Raw genomic sequence first — 20,676 nt, forward strand, 5'->3', positions numbered from 1 at the left:
AAGCGATAGAATAACCGAAAATATTTAATGACCGCCTTTTCCAAATAAAACAAATTTATATATCAAATGTCGATCGATTCATTGGTTTATCAGTACAACATTCACATTCTGAGTACGATATTTTTTAAATATCTAAAAAGGTCGGTTTTAGAATTAATAAAAAATATTAAATCGGGCGAAATTAGATGATAAATATTTACACGCACACTAATTAACCTAGAGGGATGATTAAACCAATTCACTAAGACTAACCAGTGGGATCGAGTGTGTTAGCGCCATCCGGCGCCGCGGGTGTTGAGCTGCTTGCCTCTTGCGACGTTGATTCGCCGTTTGATGTAGTCCTTGCTGAGGTTTCCGCAGATGATGAGGAGGAGGTGGTGGCCCCAGCAGCCTGAGAATTAACTGCAGTGGCAGTTGGGGCTCTCACTGCAGCCTCGCCGTCCACAACTCCAGCTACAACGGCTGCTTCCGCTCCCACCGGCGCCAAGTTGACTGGCGCGGCAGCAATCTCATCTGCAGCTGGCTGCTGTGCCGGCTGATCCTGCTGCGGGAATGGTCTCCTCATGTACATGATGATGCCCAACAGAAGAGTCAACACGGTAATCATGTACAAATCCCAATTGGCAGCAATGTTTTCATCCATGTAGAAGATAAACCTGTAAGGTGACTGTAGGAGAAAAAGAATAAAATGTTAGTCCACTGGGCACACATATGGATTTAACTCACCTCCTTGATTGATTCAATCTTGGCCAGCATTTGCAGCTTGAAAAGGGCAATGGCCACTGGCACTTTCGCATCCGAGTTGGTCTCGGCAGCCAAATCGTATAATCTCTTAGCCAAATGCCAGTCCTTCTTCATGCCCAGCCCCTGCTCGTGCATGTAGCCCAGATTAAACATGGCCTGGGCATTGTATTGCTGCTCCGACGCTTTCCTGAGGGATTAGTAAGGGTGAGGAAGGTTTTCCACAGCCGTAAAGGGGTATAAAACCAACCTGTAAAGAGCTGCTGCAGTCTCAAAGTCCGTGGAAGTGCCCCAGCCGTAGTAATAGTAGTCGCCCAGCTTGACTTGGGCCGCCGAATAGCCCTGGCCGGCTGCCCGCTTCCAGTAGTAGAAGGCGCGAATCAGTTCTTCATGCCGATCGTTAAACACATGAACCTCCTCGCGGTCAAGTAGGAAGGCGGCATTACTCTGGGCCACCTCATAGCCCACCTCGGCCATTAGCGAGTACTGCATGTAAGCCTCGTCGATGCGGTTTTGCTTGTAGTCGCTGTAGGCATGCATCAGTCGGCTGCTCCAGCGTCCACGCTCCGAGACGGTCTTGAAGAACTGGAATAAGCAAATAGTAAACCAGTTGGAAACTAATTAACAATTTAAATGTGCAATCAACTTACCTCTACCGCTGCCGGACAAGAGCGCAGCATTCCCATGCCGTAGGCATTCATCACTCCCAGATTATAGTAAGCTAAAACATGGCCTGACTGGGTGGCCAGATTGAAATACTTGAGGGCCAGCTTGTAGTCCGTTTTAACGCCATTGCCAGCTGGAATTAGAGTTATTTTGGGGTTTTAGCTAATGATCTTATCAATTTCGATTCCTTTAACTTACTGAAATACATATTGCCCAACTGCAGTTGTCCATCCACCCATCCCTGGTCGGCTGCCTGCGTGAAGTAGGACAATGCCTTGATCGAATCCTTGGGCACGCCCAGACCCTTGAGGTACATGAGACCCAGCCCGCTTTGGCCCACTGGATCTCCCATCTCAGAGGCCTTGGAGAAGTACTAAGAACACAAAAAATACAGCAGTTAGCTAAGACATAAATCAGTGTTATCAATGTTATTTCCACCTTAAATGCAGTGTCATTGTCGGCCTTGATTTGCTCGCTTCCCTCCAGATAAAGCTTGCCCAAAAATGCGAAGCCAATTGCATTGCCGGCATTGGCAGCCTGGGTGAAATACTCCAGTGCCTTTTGGTGATCCTGTTGAGTGGCCTTGCCGCCCTGGTAGTACAGCTGGCCTAGTCCCACCTGCGACTGGACATCGCCCTTGTCGGCCAGCAGTTGGTAATAGTCCACAATCTCGGTCTCATGGCTGCCGGGGTTCTCCAGTTCGTCCAGCAGGCGCACTCGATGCACAACGGGTCCGTTGGCAAAGGTGATCTTGGAAGCCACTTTCTTGGCCACGCGCTTGTACTGGATCAGCGCCTTCTCACAGCTGATGGGCACATTAATGCCATACAGATAACGATAGCCCATGGCCATTTGAGCCAGAGTGTTGTCACCCAGGGCGGCCAGGTTGTAGTGGATCAGGGCCAGGGGCTGGCTGACATTCTTGCCGCCCACACCGGCCGAATAGAGGAATCCCAGGCCCATGTGAGCCTCGGGGACACCCTCGTTGGCCAGGCTCTCGAATTCATCTGCAGCATGGTTGAAATCAAAGTCCATCCAGTGACCCAGGAGGACGGCCCAGGCCAGTTCCGCCCTGGCCTTGAGGTGATTAAAGGCGGCCGCCTTCTTGAGCAGAGTGAAGGCCACCCTCTTATCCGTGCGCGGCTTGGCCAGCATGTCCATGGCGTTGTCGTACATGGTTTGAGCTTAAAGCAATAGGATTAGAAGCTGCATAAAGATGTTTAGCATGCCCACTTACCTTCTATCTGCTCCGGTGTTAGCTCCACCACCTCAGTGGGCTGGCGTTTGGCTTCGAGTCGCTCGATCTCGGCCTTTAGCTTTTGCTGCCTCATTAGACTGTCGTTCCAGAGGCGTTCGAGCAGGGCGGCCGGCATGACCTTCGTCCTGGAGGCAAACTCCGTGGAGTCCTTGAGTTTGGCAGCCTTGCGGTCATTGCTCTCCGCGGGAACCCTCGACTCCGACTCCGCCGTGGTCACCTCCTCCGCCTCCGCCTGGGTGGAGGGCTCGTTGGGCAGAGTGGGCGTGGCAGTTCCCGTTCCAGAGCCCAGAGTCGTGCCAGTTCCTGTGCCCAGGGTCGTACCCGTACCCGTTGCTTCTGTGTCGGGCCCCTGCAGCTCCTCGGCCCGCAGCTGCCAGGCGAGGAGCAGCGCCAGCAGGCACATCCAACTGTTTGCTTTCATGGTCGCCTATCTACGTGGTCGGGGGCAATGGTATTAACGCCGATAATTGGATCTTTGCCTCTGCCTCGTCTATCTGATGCTCATCCACTTCTGACGTGTTGTGTTATTTACTTCTTGTTCGGGTCGCAGCGCCAGCGGAGGGATTTACGGCTTTTTCTCGATGCGGTTGTTGGATTTAGAATTAGCTCATTTTAGCCACCCTGGCTTGGTGGTTGGAATGCCTTGGCTGTCTTTCCTTAATTTTTCACACGTAAGATTCTTTTTTAATCGGATTTTTTGTTGCAATGTTTATAGTGCTGCGAGCGGGCCGAGGTTTGTGGGCCAGTGTTGCAAAGCGCTGCATTGAAAACAGTCGTGGTCAAGGGCGGTGGTAAAAATCACAACCGGGGGTTCGCCAAAGAAGAAAAAACACTGTAAAAAATTAACGTTTAATAGCAGGCACATTTTTGTTTTTTAGGTGCAATTACAGTTGACATTAAGTTGAATAATCCAACTTAGGTTACTGTTTTTTAAATTTAAAGATATTGTGGAATTTTTAAGACAATGCACTTAAAATTTAATTATAATAATTGTTTTTGTTTTTTTTTATTTATTTTTCGAGATTTTATAAAATGTTTCTGTAAACAGAAATACAAACTATGCAAATTAATTCCCTGCTAACTGCGATTAGCTTGTGCCCCAAATACCCCTTTTTGGGGGGTTTTGGGCGACAGCTTCCGGTACCCCTTGCCTGCGCCCATGCCTTATCAGCCTGTTTTTGTGTTATGCAAAGGAACACTTGGACACAGAAGGGAATCTTTGGTGGAGCTGACGTGCGATCCGAGGTGTTAACTCCGAGCGGGACTAATTAGAATACGAGGAAGGTTTGCGGCCGTGAATCACTCACTTTTGTCTTGATCCATCCCGCCAGTCAGCCACTGAGCAGCCGGCATGGAGATGAGTGTAAGTAGAGCCAGCGACCTGCGTGCCAGACACCTAGCCCAGACCCAGACCCACATCCCAAGCCGAAAGCGAAACCAGTTCCAATCCGCGCTTCAAGCGAGTCAGTCGAACGGCGAATCAGTACTTAAGCTCGAGCGCCAGCGCTGGTGAAAGTTACAGCTGTTGCGTTTGCTCCCCTGACCGACTACTCACCTGCCCCCCGTTTCCTGACCCCAAACCGACCACCACCTGTGTGTGCTTCCAGGCTGCCATGTTCGCACGCGTCTCCTTCTACCCCACCCTGCTGTACAATGTCCTGATGGAGAAGGCCTCGGCCAGGAACTGGTACGACCGCATCGACGACCATGTGATACTCGGAGCCCTGCCCTTTCGCAGCCAGGCCAATGACGTAAGTAGCTAAGGTATCAAAGGACAGGAATCCTTCTAAAGCCTTGGTCCAACCCCCAGCTCATTGCCAAGGAGAACATGAAGGCGGTGGTATCCATGAATGAGGACTACGAGCTGACCGCCTTCTCCAACAACACCGAGAAGTGGAGCAAGCTGGGCATCGAGTTCCTGCAGCTGGCCACCACCGACATCTTCGAGTCGCCCAACCAGGAGAAGCTGTTCCGCGGCGTGGAGTTCATGAACAAGTTCCTGCCCCTCAAGCAGAGGATTGGCGGTCTGAGTACCTCCCAGCTGCCCGAAAACGTGGGCTCCGTCTATGTGCACTGCAAGGCGGGCAGGACGCGCAGTGCCACCCTGGTGGGCTGCTACTTAATGATGGTGGGTTGATCATTAACATCGATAAGGTGCCCTTAAAGCTCATGATGCATACTTTGCAGAAGAACGGCTGGAATCCGGAGCAGGCGGTGGAGCACATGCGTCAGTGTCGGCCTCACATTCTGCTGCACACCAAACAATGGGATGCCCTCCGGTTATTCTACACAAACAATGTGCAGGCCAAGTCATGACCGGAACCGGACAATAGCCCAAATTTATTGCTTACAGTAGATTACCATACGTAACAAAGGTGCTGCCTGTCGCCCGACTATTTTAGTGCTGATTTTCTTGTTGAATATACAATTTTCTACAGACCAACATCACTGTGCCGCTGTTACTTTATACAATTGTTTATTTACTGCTTATCGCGAAACTATGAATAAATAACTGGTGTTTCGTGGTTCGTCAACTGGTTGCTCTGCACGCTTAGGCCTTCTTCTCGGCATCCTTGCCCTTGATGGCCCAGAAGCGCTTGATGCCATTGGCCAGGCCCACGTCGTTCTGGATGAAGTAGAAGAGACCGCCCAGCGTGGCCACTGAGATGACGATCAGCGCAATGTGGGCCACCTTGGGCAGCACGTTGCCCACGACGGAGGGACGCATATAGTCCACCACCATGGCCTCAACGCCCCTGTTTTATGGAATAAAGGGAAAATATCAATGGATATTTGCAGGATTGGTGTCAAATGTTAACGATGTTTTTTTATAGTCTCATAATTGATTACTCATAAAATTCAATTATTTAACAGACCATTGAAAAACTTTACAATTTGAAACTAAAATTAAAGTTACACTTCAGGAGTGCCAACTTACCAGTGGGTGTGGATCACAACGGAAATGGCCAGGAGGGCGTCCAATACCTGGGATGGGGCAATGAAGGCAGCTGGGATGACAGCCAGGAGACCGGCGGACACAACGCGCTCGATGGTCCACAGCAGGGTGTGACTCGATCCTGCGGCGGCCTTGCGCGGCGCACTCACGGAGATCTCGCGAGCAATGGGCTGGAAAAGCAGGAGGGGATTAGCATTAGCTGGGATTACCCTGAGATTACCAATTCCAAACACTCACCGCAGCAATCTTGGTCAGAGCCAGGGGCTGGACCACCGCCTTCCGCTGGGCATTGGCCACCAGGGTGGAGTAGCTCTTCAGGGGAGTGATGCGGGCCGCCTTAACGAGATTTGCGGCTAATAGCGGATACCAACAAACGGTTTGGTTATATAATAAAAGCTGTTTTGCCGCAAATACGGGGGCCATTGACCACACGGCGGAACCTTACCATTGCAACGGACAGCGCCACGCAGGACCAGCGAAAGGGACATGTTGGGATGTGTAGAAATTGAGAATTTTCAGCTCAAAATAATAAATCCTATTGCTCCGTGAGACGTTCGGGCCGACTTGACTAAGAAATTGTACAACACTGGAAGTAGAGTTGCCAGCCCACTTCGATTGGTCAGTGTAATCGATATACAGTAGCGGACAAAATATTGGCACGGCATACAATTTCAAAACATCAAACGCGCTGAAAAAAAGGATTATTATTTTAATTCAAATAAAAGTATTAAACAAAATATTTCATTGGTTCGAGGCATTTATTTAACTGCTTTAATTGTTTGAACAAAACATTTGAGATTCATTTGGGACGGAATGGCTGCTGTCTGAATTGTCTTGATTAGCTTAAAATCTAAGTTTAAAATTTGCTTAAAAATCGCATTCTAAGGCACGCAATTATCCTAAACTTCACTCGATATTGGTTGTAAATTTGTAAATTTCGTTGGATGGAATAGTTAAAAAATACTTTTGATCTTAGAGAGCTACCAAACTCCCGACTAGCGCACAGGCCACGACAGCGAGGCCAGTCAGTTGTAAATCGAGTGACGCTGCGCCTGCTCGGTAAAAGTCCCAGTCGAAGACAATGTTGGAGGCATCTGATGGCTTCCAGGGGTTCAATCCATCATCGAAGTACATGGGACAGTCGTCGCGCTCTCTCTCGTACTCCACGGCATCGATGGCCACCGCTGCTCCCTCCGTGTGGTTCCACGAGGTCACGTCCTGCTCCAGTTTGCAGAAAGCACCCACAGCCTGCGACATGAGGACGCGGTTGAGGTCGGCACGCTGATACACCCAGCAGCGGTACTTGGACAGCGGATCCAGATCGTCGTAAGTGATCAGGTAGGACTTCAGGTTCTCCTTCCAGAAGCCAATGCACTTCATGCGGTAATCCGGATCACTGTAGATATCAACAGGACGACCCAAGTGGTCCACGGACAGACAGTAGTTTTCATCCACCGCCAGTTCCTTTTGGTCGGTATCGCAGACCGACAAATCCGATATGTTTTGCTTGCAGTGGATATCCGGACGTGGACTCAGGGTGACACCACCAAGAATTCTAAAAAAAAGATAAACATTATGGCAAAGTTCGAGAAGTACTTAAGCATCTACAACAAACCTCGTTCTGAAGGGATGTTCTCCCCTCTGGGTAAAGTTGAATTTTCCCGCCACGGGACAACGGACGGGCACAGGATTCCGCGCCAAAAAGAGGTCATATTTCCAAGCCTCCGAATTAGGGAACTGAACCCACGAGCATACCGTGCTGAAATCGTCCTTGATCACAGCCAAACCCTTGCGGTAGCGAATAATGTTGTGGTGACGAGGCATAAAGTCGAAGCACACGTAATCCTTCTGGCAACCATCGACGGTCAGACGGGCCATCATCACTCGATTGCCACGGCGCTCTCGGCAAACATAGATCGTCTTGCGGTATCGAGCCTTGTCCGGATAGTAGGTCTCGTTGATGTGGGTCTCACTGATCGAGACATCGGCGTCAATGTTGGCTGTGTTCACCCACTCGCCGCTGAAGTTCTGGGGCAGCGTGCAGCCGGGCTCCACAAATTCAGCTTTCACAGGCGTCAGCTTGAGACGTTCGGGCGAGGTTTCCGGGGTCTTCAGCGTGTTACATTCGGCCGTAATGGATACACCCACATACAGATCGTCATCACGATTCTTGAGGAAGCAGCGGTACTTCTCATCCTTACGCGACTCCTTGGTATTGGCCACGGCAAAGTAGTGGTTCTTGCCCACAAACCAATCGCCCAGGCAACTGAACTCGACGGTGCCGGTGAATGTGCCCTCCATGCCCTCGCACTGCTGGTAGGTGACGTTGAACTTCTGGTTCTGGATGAGGAACTGGGTGCCGGCCGTTTGGCAGGACTGAATGCGGGCATCGGGCTTGTCGCACACGCCAGTGAAGCGAAAACGGTTCTGGAAAGAGAAGATTTTTTGAAATTAGTTAATTATAGGATTTCGGTCTTATTAAAATATAAAAAAACCTTTGATAAAACTTGTTTTGATACAAAAAATAACCAAAATATAAGTGAATCCGCTAAAAAAGCCTTTAGTTTTAGCTGATTTTACAGGATTTCTGGAGCCCAACTCACCTGATATGTGAAATGCCAGACGCCTTCCAGCGAGGAGCGGCAGTTGATGGGCACAAAGTTCTCGTTGAAAAGCGTGATCAGCTGCTGGTCGTCCTTAACGCCGCGGCAGACATAGTCCACGGTGGGCTCCTGGCCATCGGGGATGCCCACACAGGGTCCCTCGAACTTCTCGAACACATTGAGGGTGCGGATGATGGTCCTGACGCAATGGTAGCAGTCCTTGGAGCGCTCCTTGAAGACGAAGGAGTACTCGTCGCCCTTGTGGCGCTGGTAGTTGATGCAGTAGCCTCGGCTGGACATCGAGGTGGCGTCGATCACCGTCAGCGTGGGCAGGCCCGTTTCCCACGAGAACCACGATCCCTGCAGGATCTTCGGTATGACGCAGTTGTCCCTCTGGATTTGGTTGTACTGGTTGTATTGGCCGAGGGCTGTAAGAAGGATGGGTGCGTTAGTTTTGGGCTGGTCCATTCACATGATTCACTTGGAGTCCAAGCCTTGGGTGTGGCTTGGCAATCAGATCACTGACCTGAGCCTAGGAAGCCCGCCAGGCAGATAACACCCAAAATATATTGCATTGTGGGTTCGGTGTCTCCAGCACTAACAGCTAAACATATTTTGTATGGTTTTACTTGTGAGTGGAAGCTATAAAAATCGGTTTTACTACTAAACAATTGCAAACCACAACACGCAACAAACACAAGCTACCAATAAACCAAGCCGACCTTTACAACACTGACTTAATGAGAGCGCAATTTGTTCAACACTGTTAAATCAGCAACAATCGATTAATCGACCGTTACTCTTTGAATTGAAAACTATAAATAATCAATAACAAAAATTAATGCATATGTCACCAGAAAATATGTTTTTCCTAACAATTAGTTAGTCTAGATCCTCTTTGATAAAATATAATACAAGAAAAAATATAAAAATTGTATAACTTAAAAATAGTTTTTTTTTTAATATGAAAAGAAGTATTCTCTTTAAATATTTACAAAGAAAGTATTGATTGGGATATTTTTAACTGATTCTGTTTCTTCAATTTAAAACGATTGTCGTACAGTTCTGCCGGACTAAAATCCAATATATTTATAACGCTTTTCAGTCTTCTTCTACCATCTTAACGACTCATCCCCAGACAACAAAGAGCTGTAAATGATTAACCCGACAATATAATATAGTACCAGATTCCGAATATTATTGATTTTTAAAAGAGGAATCAAACATTCCAGATTTAAAAACAATGGAATATTTTCATTCAGTCATACTGGAAATATTTATTATACGTTTTGAGTGATTTAAATTTAAATTTATTAACATGCTGATTAGATAGATAGAGAGTAGAAGGTAGATAAAAAAGTAAAACAACTTTAATATTATTTTTGTACAAAGAACACTCACATCTACACAACTTCAGTCATAACCATAACCATTTTTAAGTTAAGGACTCCACTTAAAGGTTTTAGTATTTATATTTCAGATAGTCTTACACCCTCTCTTGCTTTGGAGGGTTAACATAGATGCTGTCTGGAGCAGCAGAATCGAGAACATCGAACCCGAGCCCGAACGCCCCCGCAATTATTCAACAGACCGACTGCATTTTGGACTTTTTCGTCACTTGTTCCCAATTAGCTCACCTATTTTCGCAAGTACGGCTGCTAATCGGGTGATTTGTGGTGCGATTATGATGACCGCTGAGATATCTTGGGATTGTGATTCACATGCACGGGGTTCCTAAGCTGCAGCCACTTATATGGCCCGTTCGACTTTGGAACCCCATACTAATTCTAGTGGCGTGGTGGCTGATAAGTCCGGCGTAGCGTCTAGGTGCACGGTGTTTGTGCGCCTTATCAGTTGGCAAAAGGTCATCCGGGCGGCCAGCATGATCAGCCCGGCCGATTTCGGAACCAAGTCTATATGGGAGCAGCTCGATCGGAGGCCTGCCAGTTTCAATTGAACCGGCGACAGCAACAGTTCCCTCATCGACTTCGTATCAATCCCCTTGAGAAATCCCAAATACCAATGGGTTAGTGACACGCGCTCGCTGGGAAGATTATCCCCCTCTAATAACACGATCCTTTGAATCCACCCAGCAACTGCAACCAGCGGCAGTGGACTCCATCTGGAGGCCATCGATCGCATTGGCTCCATTCCCCTGGTGGAATCTAGTGTGAAGCGCGTGGAGACCATCTACGACAAGGTCAAGAACAACAACAGGCTCTTCTCCTGGTACTTTGAGACGGCCGAGGCCACCATCTCGGCCGCCTACGAGACCATTCAGCCGGCGGTGAAGCTCTTTGAGCCCTCCATTCAGCGCCTGGACAATGTGATGTGCAAGAGCCTGGACATCCTGGAGCAGCGCATCCCCCTGGTCTATCTGCCGCCCGAAATGGTAAGTAAGCCACCCGGTAGCTCATCCCCATTCGCTGACAAAAGGGCATCCTTCTTGGCTTAAAGATGTACTGGAACACCAAGGAGTACATGTCGGATCACCTGGTGCGTCCGGTCCTGAAGCGAGCCGACTCCGTCAAGCTGATTGGAAACGCGGTTCTGGAGAGCCCACTGACCACCTACGCCGCCGACCGCATTGATGGAGCCTTCACGGCCGGCGACAAGTTCGTGGACAAGTACCTGGTGCCCATCCAAACGGATCAGGATCAGACCGATGGTGAGTCCTTGCCTAAAAGTGATGTCAGGGCGGGTTGGCCTGATAATTTTGAATTCTACAATGCATGTAGATAAGTTCCTTTTCAATCTCCTAAATAATATTTCTTAAAGTCACACTTATGTTACATGTTTATTATTCAAAATTATTGTAGTTCAAAAATTGCTTTCGACCCTGGATGGTCATATTGCGCCGATTCGACTGCAATTAACACGAATGCTTGGCCAAAAAAGTTAGTATAACTACTCACATTTCTAAATTAATAAAACACATTTTATATAAGTTGTTTGACGGTTCAAAGAACTCCATATAGTGTTAAATAAGATGCTTAAATCCTATGTCTAAAATGAAGCATTGGAAAAGCAGCAAATCACCTTAGGGTGCACTCATCTCATAGTTTATTTTTAAATGCCGACGTTGTCGGGGAGGTTATCTCTGGGGAATGGCGAATTCATTGAAATCCGAAGCTAGAGAAAGTGGCGATAAGCCCTGGTCGGGATCCAGCGTGATCCGCGCTTGCGGTTACACAAAAAGCACAAAAATCGACTTGGCATGGAGATGGGCACTCACTTAATCCCCATATCCGCTTTGCAGGCCCGCAGGAGGATGATAACGACACGGTGCCGGACGAGCGGGAGCGGGGCGCCATCAAGGCGATCCATCACGGTCAACGCTTCTCCCGCAAGCTCAAGCGCCGCCTCACCCAAAGAACCATCGCAGAGGCGCGCGCCCTCAAGAAACAGAGCAAGGAGGCTATCCACGTGCTCATCTATGCCGCGGAGCTGGTGAGTAAAAGTTGAAAAGTAGGATAGGGTTTTTAGAAATATTTTTTATATCATATGATTTACATAATATTGAACCACGGTTTTTTTTGTAAGTACCTATATCCAAACTTGGATTCCTGCCCTCAAATGTTTTTGGGGTTTCGTGATATTTATAATTTTTTTATAACAATATAACTTGTTTATAGAAACCACAAGGCTTGAGAAACCGAAATAAAGATACCATTAACCATAACTAACTTGGTCCCGCAGATTGCCACCGACCCCAAGCAGGCCGTTCAAAAGGCCAAGGAACTTTGGGTCTACCTCAGTGCAGATGAGCCCGAGAATCAGGCCAGGCCCGCCACGCTGGAGCAGTTGATAGTGCTCCTGACCCGCGAGTCGGCCAGGCGAGTGGTGCACCTGGTGAACTTCAGCGCCCATGTGGCAGCCAACATACCCAGGTTAGTGAAAACAAATAAAAATCTCTCTCCTCCAACTGAAACCCATCCCCACAGAAACCTGGCACACACGACCACAGAGGTGGCCCACCAAATCGTATACATCAACCACCGCATTATCTCAATCTCCCGACTGGACAAGGTGAAGACCATATCCAAGGAGGAAGCTGAATCTCTCTTCAAGCGAATGCTGGCGTTCTACGGCAACCTGCAGGGTCTGACCAATGCCTACCTGGTAAGAGTGCGCGATATGTCTAGTTTTGAATGGAAGATCTCACAAAGAACATCCGGCAGGAACGCGTGGCCAGCTTTCTATCCGGACGCATGGAGGCGGAGAAGGTGACGGGCAGCGACAGCGCCAACTCCAACCACAGGTCCTCGCGGAGGAGGCAGGAGCCGAACCATTATTCAGCCGCCCACAATAACATCAACGGCGTCTACTAGCATTGAATTCTTTATTGCCATCGTATTCTTATTTCTTATGATAGAGTTCTGCTTCTCCGTGCATATACGGAAAATTCAGTAAACGCTATTGTGTATCTTTTTTTTACATAATGCTCTTGCCAATAAATATAAGCCCATTCTCATATTTCACACTGTTCTTATTTGGTCGAAACGAATGTACTTTGTTTTCCTCACTGAGGTTTACATTTGTAGCGATTAGATAACAAGTGGTCGTATAGAAGAATTTTTCGATATTCTAAATGAATATTAAATTGATATTAAAAATATATGATTGTTTGATACTGCCATCATTTTAAGCATTTAAATATATAAAAGTGATTTAAAAGAATAAGTTTTGAGATGTATAATTTTAAATCACTATTGTGAACTTTACTCCTATCAACAGAGGTCTTTAAATCATACATTTTTGAAACTAGCTAAGTGAAAATTTAATTTTAAGTTAAAATTTTACATAACGATGGATGAACTACGGAGGACAGTCTACCTTTTTACTTGAAGAAGTTCGCTTTGTAGTACTTGAGCTCATTTATGCTCTCCAGGATGTCGTCCCGGCTGCGATGGGCGAAGACTTTCTTGGGAGCGGAATTGGCCACCTCAGGACACCACCGCTTAGCCAGTTCCTTGATGGTGGACACATCCACGATGCGATAATGCAGGTATTCGTCCACCTGAGGCATGAATTTCTGGATGAACAGTCGGTCCATGTAGACGGAGTTTCCGCCGAGGGGACAGGCGCGCTTTGGTATGTTCCTCTCGAGAAAGGAGAGCACAAGACCGGAGGCCTGCTCGGGCTTTACATCCGAGCCCTTGCACCGATCTATTAGCCCAGATTCGTAGTGGTGCTTCATGCACCACTCGTTCATCGTGTCGTACACCTCCTGCGGATGGTTGATGGCGAAGCAGGGGCCCTCGGACCTTACGTTTAGGTCCTTGTCCGTTATGATGCAGGATACCTCCAGGATCTTGTCCTTTTCGATGTCCAGCCCGGTCATTTCCAGGTCCATCCACACGATGTCCGTGTCCAAGCCAGGAACGTCTGGAGTGCTGCTCATTCTGGCAGTTGAATTGGAGCTGATGAAGCTCTTAGTTCCCAGGATCCTTCGGCTCACAAACAATCCCAAACGTTGCAGTTGAGGAAGCATAAGCATTTATTGCTTTTACCCAGGGAGTTATGCTATTTATTTACAAGTAAAAAAAAGCGGGCACCATGTGTTCGATAAGTATTCGATAGTCTGCGCAACAACTATTCGATAGGAGGTAGCACTTTCCAGCACTGAAGTAGGTCGACCCTAGCCTATGTGTTCAGCCTATCGTTACTTAATTTGCGATAGTTTTCCAAATCCCCGTACATCTATCGATAACATCGCTTGGCACTCACTCACCTCTACCGACTTGCATTTTTGTCAGAAATTGTTGTAGGAAAACGCAAAAAGCGTTGCTATAATCGCAGCCATGTCCTCCTCTTCGACCAGAGACCAGCCGGGAACCTCCCAGGAGACATTCGAGGACTTCTACTCAGAAGTAAGTGTGGCGGGCGAAACCGCGGGCTCGCCCTTTTCACTGAGTCTGGCTCCTCCCAAGGCAGCCGCTCGAAACTAAAATAAACCATTATTATTATGTACACTTGAGTAAATGATTTTGTGCCTATATTGCAGGTGAAAGAAATTGAAAAACGTGATTCAGTTTTAACTCCTTCTCAACAAATTGATCGTTTACTTCGTCCAGGTTCAACGTACTTCAATCTCAATCCGTTTGAGGTGCTCCAAATCGAGCCCGAGGTCGAGGTGGCGGACATAAAAAAGCGCTACCGCACCTTGTCGATCCTCGTCCATCCAGACAAGAATCCCGACAACCAGGAGCGCGCTCAAATGGCATTCGATATTGTGTCGCGTTCCTGGAAGATCCTGGAGAACGAACTCACGCGCAAGAGGTGTCTGGAGGTGTACGAGGAGGCCAAGGGGCGAACGGATCAAATGGTGAGTCTCGGTTCTTCGGCGATGTCGAAAACCAAGCAGCCTTATTGAGGAACCATAGATGTGTATAGTGCTCTCCCGGGCATAGAGAAATCTCTGTGGGAGGTTCCTTGACCTGTCTTCTATATATACACATCAAAATAAAAGAAAATTCAACAACAGAGCTGCTTTTTTATGGACAACCATATTTTATTAATCATTTACTTGCCTTTCAGATTGCAGAAAAGCGAAAAAAGCTCAAAAAGGAGGGTCGGCCCACAGAGCCCATACCCGAGGATGATCCCACCAAGTACAAGCATGCCATATACGTGATGGTCATGAAGCTGTTCGCCGACATGGAACGCCGGCGGCAGAAGCTCGACCAGCGCGACCAGGAGGAGCGCAAGAGGAAGCGCGAAACCGAGATCGAGGAGGAGGAGCGCATCAAGGCGGACCGCGAGTGGCAGCAGAACTTCGAGGAGTCGCGTCAGAGCCGCGTCAATAGCTGGCATGACTTTCAGTCGGGCGCCAAAAAGTCCAAGAAGGCCAAGAAACAAAAGCATATGACCGGCATGATGGTGCCACCCAAGTTTAAGCCCGAGTCGCGATAATATTGCTTCCCAGCGCGGCGTCGATCCTGCTCTATGCCAGACCACCTCCTCCTTCCCGCGTCGCGTTGCACATAATTATTTTTACATTTTTTATAAGTATCCTTTGGAATTGTAATTGACACGTGCATAATGAATAGATGTAAGAAATCACATTTCTGTCTCGCCTTTCCTCTCACGTTGGGACTCATCCGACTATAGTTCCGTGTACAGGGAGGCGGTGAACACAATGTCGCGCTTGATGGCCGCCGACGCCTCTTCCATCTTGGATTGCAGGCCAGGATTGCCAATCCGTATGGCGGCCGTTTTGACATCGCGCAGGGTTTCGTCCAGCTGCTGGATGCATCGCACAATGATGCCCTCCTGCACCTCAGTCAGCTTCATAATCTCAGCAAAGGGCTGTGGATCAAATCAAGTGGATATAAAAGGGACACTCATTATAGTATAAGACAGAAAAAACTACCTTGTTCCTGGCCCACTCGTAGACCACCTCGAGCAGGCCGAAGTTGAGGCGATTTTCGGCCTCGATCGCGGCCTGGAAGCGCTGCTCCTCGGCAAGAATAGTGTCGTTGATCTTCTCAAAGTCCGCCACGCACTTCTTTAAGGGCTCCGGTATGACCGGTTCCCCTTGGATCTTCGCCTGGAAGACGAGGCCCGAGAGCAGGGCGGCTATCTCAGCGGGCTCGAGATCGTTAAACATATTGCACAGAATGAGCTCCGTAATCAGCAGCTCGTTCTGGCCCATCTCGCAGGCCACCTTTCCCTTAAGTGTGACCTCGTCCAGTTCATCTATGTACTTGAGAGCCCTAAGCACCTGCAATTTGTTGCAGTAGTCCGGATAGAGAGTTAGGTTTTTCGCGGAGTTCTTGAAGCGCAACTCCTCGATATGGATTTCCAGCATCCGCCGCTCGTAGACCTTTGCGAACTCCTGCTCGAAGCCGGCTATGTTGGTGTGAGGCAACAAGTCGCCCACCTGGCGGCCCAAGTGATCCACGTAGTTGAGCATTGCCACCTCGCTGTCTGCGTTCACGTTGATCTCCTTGGACAGATTGACGTACTTGATGCTCTCCGGGTTGGCGATGTAACTCTCATTCAGCTGATGCAGCTCGGTCACAGCCTTGACCACGGTGCCACCAGGCGGCGTGTCCTTGAAGCGTTCCAGCTGTCGCTGCTCCCAGTTCCGGATAATGACATCGGCATCCACTTTAAATGTGTTCTTGGTAATGCTTATAATGTCCATGGCCTTGATGTCCAGAACAGAGTGTCCTCCAATGCCCTCTGGCTGGAAGAATTTGTTCTTGGGCGTCAGGGAGAGTATTTTGTAGTAGAGTTCGCCCCGCTGGAGGCTATCGCTATCCTTTGCCTTGAACTGATGGTCCAGCACCAGCACTTTGTAGACGGTATCCTTGCCTGGGACGGATTTGGTGTTGAGTAGAATGGCCAGTTTGTTGTAATGCTTGCCCTGGGTGATGACGATGACGCGGCCGACCTTCAGCTCCTTCTGGATCTTGGCCTGGGTTACAATGAATTTCTAAAAGGTATGAAAAGGTTAGATCCATTATTTGTTGCTGTTTTCAAATCTAGACCCACCATGATGCGGTGCTTCTCCTTCCAGTACTCCACGGCCCTATCGTAAAAGTTGACAAGGGGCTGCAGGTGGTCGCCGAGCGTTTGGAGCATGGCGAACTTGTCCTCGGCCAGGCGCAGTTGCTTCTGCTGCGTGGGCAACTGCAGCTTCTGGTTAAACTCCTTGAAACTGAATTGCATGATATCCTCCACCTTGATGCTCTCGATGCGCAGGCATGTGAGGATCACGGCATAGCGCAGGATGAACTGCGACTGCAGCTTCTCGGGCAAGCCGAGGATCATGGGCCGCAGCTCCATTGATGGTGGCACATTACCCTTGCACAAAATGATAACCGTCCCCGTCTCATCGTGTCCTCGCCGTCCTGCCCTGCCGGCCATCTGGATGTACTCCCCCGGCTTTAGGTTGCGCATCTCCAGGCCGTCGAATTTCTTGCAGGAGTCAAAGACTACCGTGCGGGCGGGCATGTTGACACCCATGGCGAAAGTTTCAGTCGCAAAGAGCAGCTTCACCAAGCCATTCTGAAAGAGCATCTCCACGATCTCCTTGAGAATGGGCAGGATGCCGCTGTGATGCACCCCAATGCCACGCTCCAAGGCGTCTTTGAGTACTAGCACCTGAGGAATAGTACGGTCCGGCGGCTTCAGTTTGGCCAGGCACTGCAGGAAGAACTTCTGCACGGCACCCTTCTCCTTTTCCGTATTCAGATCCACCGACTGCAGGGCGGCCACATTGGAGTCACACCGATTGCGGGACAGGGTGAAGGCCACCACGGGCATCTTGTTGTTGCGCCTCAAAAAGTCAATCAGTCCGATCCAGGTGTACTGCTCCTGCTTGGCATTCACGTAGTTCTTCGGGCCGCCTCCACCACCCTTAGCCTTGCCCTGCATCTCCTTCTTGCGCTCCACGGCCTTCTCATAGTTACCCTGCAGATACTTGCCCTGGGCGTCCACCAGCAGGAAGATGTCGTCACGGCTCTTGCCGCCGGCACCAGTGTAGAGGAAGTGCGTCAAGGGCACTGGCCTTTTAAGGGTACTAATCACATACACCTTTCTCTTCTTGGTGCTGCCCACCCAGTCCGCCAGTTCCAAGGTATTCGGCACAGTCGCACTCAGCATTATGATGTTGACATGGTCCGGCAGGAGGATTATGACCTCCTCCCACACGTGACCTCTCTCCGGGTTGTTGATGTAGTGCACCTCATCGAAGATCACCCACTCCAGATCTCGGGTGACCTCGCTGCCGCAGTACAGCATGGAGCGCAGGATCTCGGTGGTCATGATCAGGCAGGAGGCGGTGGGCTCTATCTGCAGGTCTCCTGTTATGAGCCCCACGTCCTTGAAGGTCTTGCGGAAATCTCTGTACTTTTGATTCGAAAGCGCCTTGATCGGCGACGTGTAGATGGTGCGGGTGAGATCCCGCTTGGACAGGGCGATGGCGTACTCAGCCACCACAGTCTTTCCGGCCGAGGTGTGGGCTGCAACAAAGACATACTGTCGCTGCTCCAGCTTGAGAATGGCCTGCTTCTGGAAGACGTCCAGCTCGAAGGGGAAATCCATGGCCGGGCAGGGAATCTGCTCCTTGAAGTCGTTGATCGGGTGGCTAATGTCCACCATCTCGGCCCAGTCGCTCTTGAAGTTCTTCGTGGCGGTGGAGATGTTGAGCACTGGCTTTAGGTCTGCCTTCATGATCTGATCGTCCACATCCTGAAACTCTTCAGAGGGAAATTGAACGTTCCGTTGGCTGGGACTTGAAGCGGGACCAGAGGAGCTTGTCTCCTCGGTGCGCGTAAGCTTCATCCACTCCTGCACGTCCAGGTCCTGCTCTAGGTTCTCCAGCAGATCCACATTACTGGGATCGGGCACAACAGGTGGCAGGGAAACAGGCTGTGACTGGGAGAAGTCGTGGCCAGAGCTGAAGCCCGGCGGCACCGTCAGCAGCTTGTCCCCGAACTGGAAGCTGTCCACGTCCAGGGCGGCGATCTGCTGGCGCTGCTCGTCGAATCCGCCCGGCCAGAAGGGAAAGTTGGAGTGGGAGCCGCGAGTCGCTTCCTCCAGCAGACCCGGCTCCCGCTGCATGGACATCGAGTTGTTGGCATTGGCGCCCACATCCTCCAGGTCCACCTCCACGAACTCGAGTATTTGGCCACTCTGATCCCGACGAGGAGCCAGCTTGGTGCTCCCCGGGCAGCGGGGCACATGCAACAGGCGCATCGGGTCGAATTGGCGGGGCAAAACATCCGGCAGCGGATTGTGGAGCGACAGCTCCGGGCGCAGGATGTAGTTGCGCAGCCGCTCCAGGTTCTCCTCGCCCCTAATCTCACTCATTTTAATCGTTTGTTCCTCGCGAAAATCGGTTTGTTTAGCATTTGCCAAAAAGTCGAACAAAAAGACAACAAAAGAGTCGGCGGAACAATGCGTTTGACTGGTCACCCTAAAAATTGGGATTAGGTGGCGTTCCGAATTCCACCTCTTTGAGGTGAATTAAATCGTTTAAATGGAAAGTAATTTAATAATTTTAAATATTCTTTAATTAATCAATTTAGCTTTTTAATGCTTTATAAAATTGTACCCTTTAATCATGATTTTTTATTGTAACAAGCCATAACCCTTAACCAATTTTTTTTATCAAATATTATTATATAAACTTATTAAATAAAAACTCAATATATATTGCAATAATTCAATGTTTAATAATAAATTTATAAACAGGTCTTTGATTAGGTGAAGAAAATCCGTCACTATGTGGCAGCTTGCTCATCACTAATCGCATAGACTGTTTACATAAATGGCACTGGGTTAGAATCAGGTTTCAAACGAGTCGAGTTACTTTCGACGGAACACCTCCACCTTGAGGGGGTGGCACTTGTCGTCCGGCACCTCGGCGCCCACCTGGATGGAGACATCGCCCTGGGGACAGGCGCTCAGGGCCACCAGTAGGTTCATGTCGGCCACGAACTCAATGAAATCCCCCTTGCGCGCGGGACTCGGCTTGCAGAAGTACTGGTGCGTCTCCCGGGTGAAGCCGGTGCACATGAAGATGTTCCACACGTCGTGCACATCCTGCTCCGTCAGTCCGCGTTCCTCCACCACCGCCTTGACCAGGGAGCTGTGGCAACTGCCCACCCGATCCTTGCCCGTGATCAGCTTGTATGTGTAGTCGTCGCACCGAGTGCCAATCACGTCGTGCAGGGCACCGCCATCCTCGTCGATGCCATAGGCGGCCAGGGAGTCGAACACAAAGGTGGCCATGGGACGGAGGTAGGGCAGGCAGCTCCACAGGCGATCGTAGACGCGCAGGTGCGAAGAGTGCAGCTGGCGCGTCTTGCCCGAGTAGAAGCGCTCGGCGGTGTTCTCCAGGTTCCAGAAGTTCATGTCGCCCACCTGGCTGCCTTCGTGGACGGTGACGCGGCACAAGTCGCCCGCCTGCATAGTCCAGGTGCGTGCCTCCCGCTTGGGCACCACCAGCGTCTCCACCAGGTCCCCAGTCAGAGCCTGATAGCGTTTATCCTGGAACAGGATTAGTTTTCTATTATTGCACGAGTTCATTTGCCAGGGGTACATCTGTTCTTAACTTCAAGATGGTCAAAATTATTGAAAACAGACCCCTCAAAAAAGTGCTTGTAATTCTCTAAAGATAACTTATCACACAGGTGATTTATGGAGAAACCCCTTTAAACCCGCTCAACTTACATCGTACTCCTCCTTTGAAACAATCGAAGCCTCCGGTTTATCATAGCAAACCACAGGGGAGTGCTTCTCAAAGGTGCGGGGCTTGGAGTCCCGTCCACACCAGGGAGCGGGAGCAGCAGGAGCAACAGTAGCCATGATTACCTATAATAGTTAATAGATACAACAGGTGGGCACAGCTTTTTCCAGAGAGTAAATACGTTGTAGTCTTATCAGAGACCGAAAGCGAACTGATCTAGCTTTACAGCTGGACGGATCAGGTTGGT

General features: G+C 49.4%; 9 protein-coding genes across 11 annotated transcripts; 3 read left to right on the plus strand and 6 right to left on the minus strand.

Moving 5' to 3' along the window:
• Nucleotides 1-62: 62 nt before the first annotated feature.
• On the minus strand, nucleotides 63-3,086 carry LOC108024528 (protein sel-1 homolog 1). The gene is made up of 7 exons (XM_017094494.3): nucleotides 2,645-3,086; nucleotides 1,846-2,591; nucleotides 1,606-1,780; nucleotides 1,392-1,540; nucleotides 992-1,326; nucleotides 727-931; nucleotides 63-667 (listed from the first exon to the last, which is right to left on the minus strand). The coding sequence occupies exons 1-7, from the start codon at nucleotides 3,084-3,086 to the stop codon at nucleotides 248-250; spliced, it is 2,472 nt and encodes an 823-aa protein (XP_016949983.1). The 3' UTR covers nucleotides 63-247.
• Nucleotides 3,087-3,192: 106 nt separating this feature from the next.
• LOC108024532 (phosphatidylglycerophosphatase and protein-tyrosine phosphatase 1) lies at nucleotides 3,193-5,108 on the plus strand. Its single transcript, XM_017094498.3, has 5 exons — nucleotides 3,193-3,336; nucleotides 3,859-4,028; nucleotides 4,273-4,416; nucleotides 4,476-4,793; nucleotides 4,853-5,108. The coding sequence occupies exons 2-5, from the start codon at nucleotides 4,017-4,019 to the stop codon at nucleotides 4,979-4,981; spliced, it is 603 nt and encodes a 200-aa protein (XP_016949987.1). The 5' UTR covers nucleotides 3,193-3,336; nucleotides 3,859-4,016; the 3' UTR covers nucleotides 4,982-5,108.
• A 16-nt stretch (nucleotides 5,109-5,124) lies between these two features.
• Nucleotides 5,125-6,224, minus strand: LOC108024533 (succinate dehydrogenase [ubiquinone] cytochrome b small subunit, mitochondrial). Its single transcript, XM_017094499.3, has 4 exons — nucleotides 6,067-6,224; nucleotides 5,859-5,974; nucleotides 5,604-5,791; nucleotides 5,125-5,421 (listed from the first exon to the last, which is right to left on the minus strand). Exons 1-4 carry the CDS (start codon nucleotides 6,107-6,109, stop codon nucleotides 5,217-5,219), a joined length of 552 nt encoding a protein of 183 aa, XP_016949988.1. The 5' UTR covers nucleotides 6,110-6,224; the 3' UTR covers nucleotides 5,125-5,216.
• A 136-nt stretch (nucleotides 6,225-6,360) lies between these two features.
• On the minus strand, nucleotides 6,361-8,945 carry LOC108024807 (uncharacterized). The gene is made up of 4 exons (XM_017094929.3): nucleotides 8,751-8,945; nucleotides 8,225-8,652; nucleotides 7,237-8,048; nucleotides 6,361-7,176 (listed from the first exon to the last, which is right to left on the minus strand). The coding sequence occupies exons 1-4, from the start codon at nucleotides 8,797-8,799 to the stop codon at nucleotides 6,594-6,596; spliced, it is 1,872 nt and encodes a 623-aa protein (XP_016950418.1). The 5' UTR covers nucleotides 8,800-8,945; the 3' UTR covers nucleotides 6,361-6,593.
• A 1,141-nt stretch (nucleotides 8,946-10,086) lies between these two features.
• LOC108024789 (lipid storage droplets surface-binding protein 1) lies at nucleotides 10,087-12,700 on the plus strand. 2 transcript variants are annotated; one of them, XM_017094907.2, is made up of 8 exons: nucleotides 10,087-10,250; nucleotides 10,318-10,616; nucleotides 10,682-10,892; nucleotides 11,044-11,121; nucleotides 11,484-11,674; nucleotides 11,924-12,114; nucleotides 12,169-12,346; nucleotides 12,406-12,700. In XM_017094907.2, exons 1-8 carry the CDS (start codon nucleotides 10,142-10,144, stop codon nucleotides 12,553-12,555), a joined length of 1,407 nt encoding a protein of 468 aa, XP_016950396.1. In that variant the 5' UTR covers nucleotides 10,087-10,141; the 3' UTR covers nucleotides 12,556-12,700. The 2 variants fall into 2 exon arrangements, with proteins under 2 accessions (XP_016950396.1, XP_016950397.1); XM_017094908.3 differs by lacking the exon at nucleotides 11,044-11,121 and having other exon boundaries at nucleotides 10,088-10,250.
• LOC108024790 (probable oligoribonuclease) lies at nucleotides 12,550-13,811 on the minus strand. The gene has a single exon (XM_017094909.3). It carries the CDS (start codon nucleotides 13,722-13,724, stop codon nucleotides 13,065-13,067), a length of 660 nt encoding a protein of 219 aa, XP_016950398.1. The 5' UTR covers nucleotides 13,725-13,811; the 3' UTR covers nucleotides 12,550-13,064.
• Nucleotides 13,812-13,928: 117 nt separating this feature from the next.
• On the plus strand, nucleotides 13,929-15,291 carry LOC108024724 (dnaJ homolog subfamily C member 8). 2 transcript variants are annotated; one of them, XM_017094817.3, is made up of 3 exons: nucleotides 13,929-14,097; nucleotides 14,232-14,552; nucleotides 14,765-15,291. In XM_017094817.3, exons 1-3 carry the CDS (start codon nucleotides 14,029-14,031, stop codon nucleotides 15,137-15,139), a joined length of 765 nt encoding a protein of 254 aa, XP_016950306.1. In that variant the 5' UTR covers nucleotides 13,929-14,028; the 3' UTR covers nucleotides 15,140-15,291. The 2 variants fall into 2 exon arrangements, with proteins under 2 accessions (XP_016950306.1, XP_016950307.1); XM_017094818.3 differs by having other exon boundaries at nucleotides 13,944-14,097; nucleotides 14,302-14,552.
• Nucleotides 15,215-19,124, minus strand: LOC108024723 (helicase SKI2W). The gene is made up of 3 exons (XM_017094816.3): nucleotides 16,727-19,124; nucleotides 15,600-16,667; nucleotides 15,215-15,535 (listed from the first exon to the last, which is right to left on the minus strand). The coding sequence occupies exons 1-3, from the start codon at nucleotides 19,046-19,048 to the stop codon at nucleotides 15,332-15,334; spliced, it is 3,594 nt and encodes a 1,197-aa protein (XP_016950305.1). The 5' UTR covers nucleotides 19,049-19,124; the 3' UTR covers nucleotides 15,215-15,331.
• A 267-nt stretch (nucleotides 19,125-19,391) lies between these two features.
• LOC108024643 (uncharacterized) lies at nucleotides 19,392-20,635 on the minus strand. Its single transcript, XM_017094693.3, has 2 exons — nucleotides 20,414-20,635; nucleotides 19,392-20,230 (listed from the first exon to the last, which is right to left on the minus strand). Exons 1-2 carry the CDS (start codon nucleotides 20,546-20,548, stop codon nucleotides 19,547-19,549), a joined length of 819 nt encoding a protein of 272 aa, XP_016950182.1. The 5' UTR covers nucleotides 20,549-20,635; the 3' UTR covers nucleotides 19,392-19,546.
• Between the last annotated feature and the right edge of the window lie 41 nt (nucleotides 20,636-20,676).

This window comes from Drosophila biarmipes, chromosome 3R, assembly GCF_025231255.1.
Source record: "Drosophila biarmipes strain raj3 chromosome 3R, RU_DBia_V1.1, whole genome shotgun sequence".
Taxonomy (NCBI): Eukaryota; Metazoa; Arthropoda; class Insecta; order Diptera; family Drosophilidae; genus Drosophila; species Drosophila biarmipes.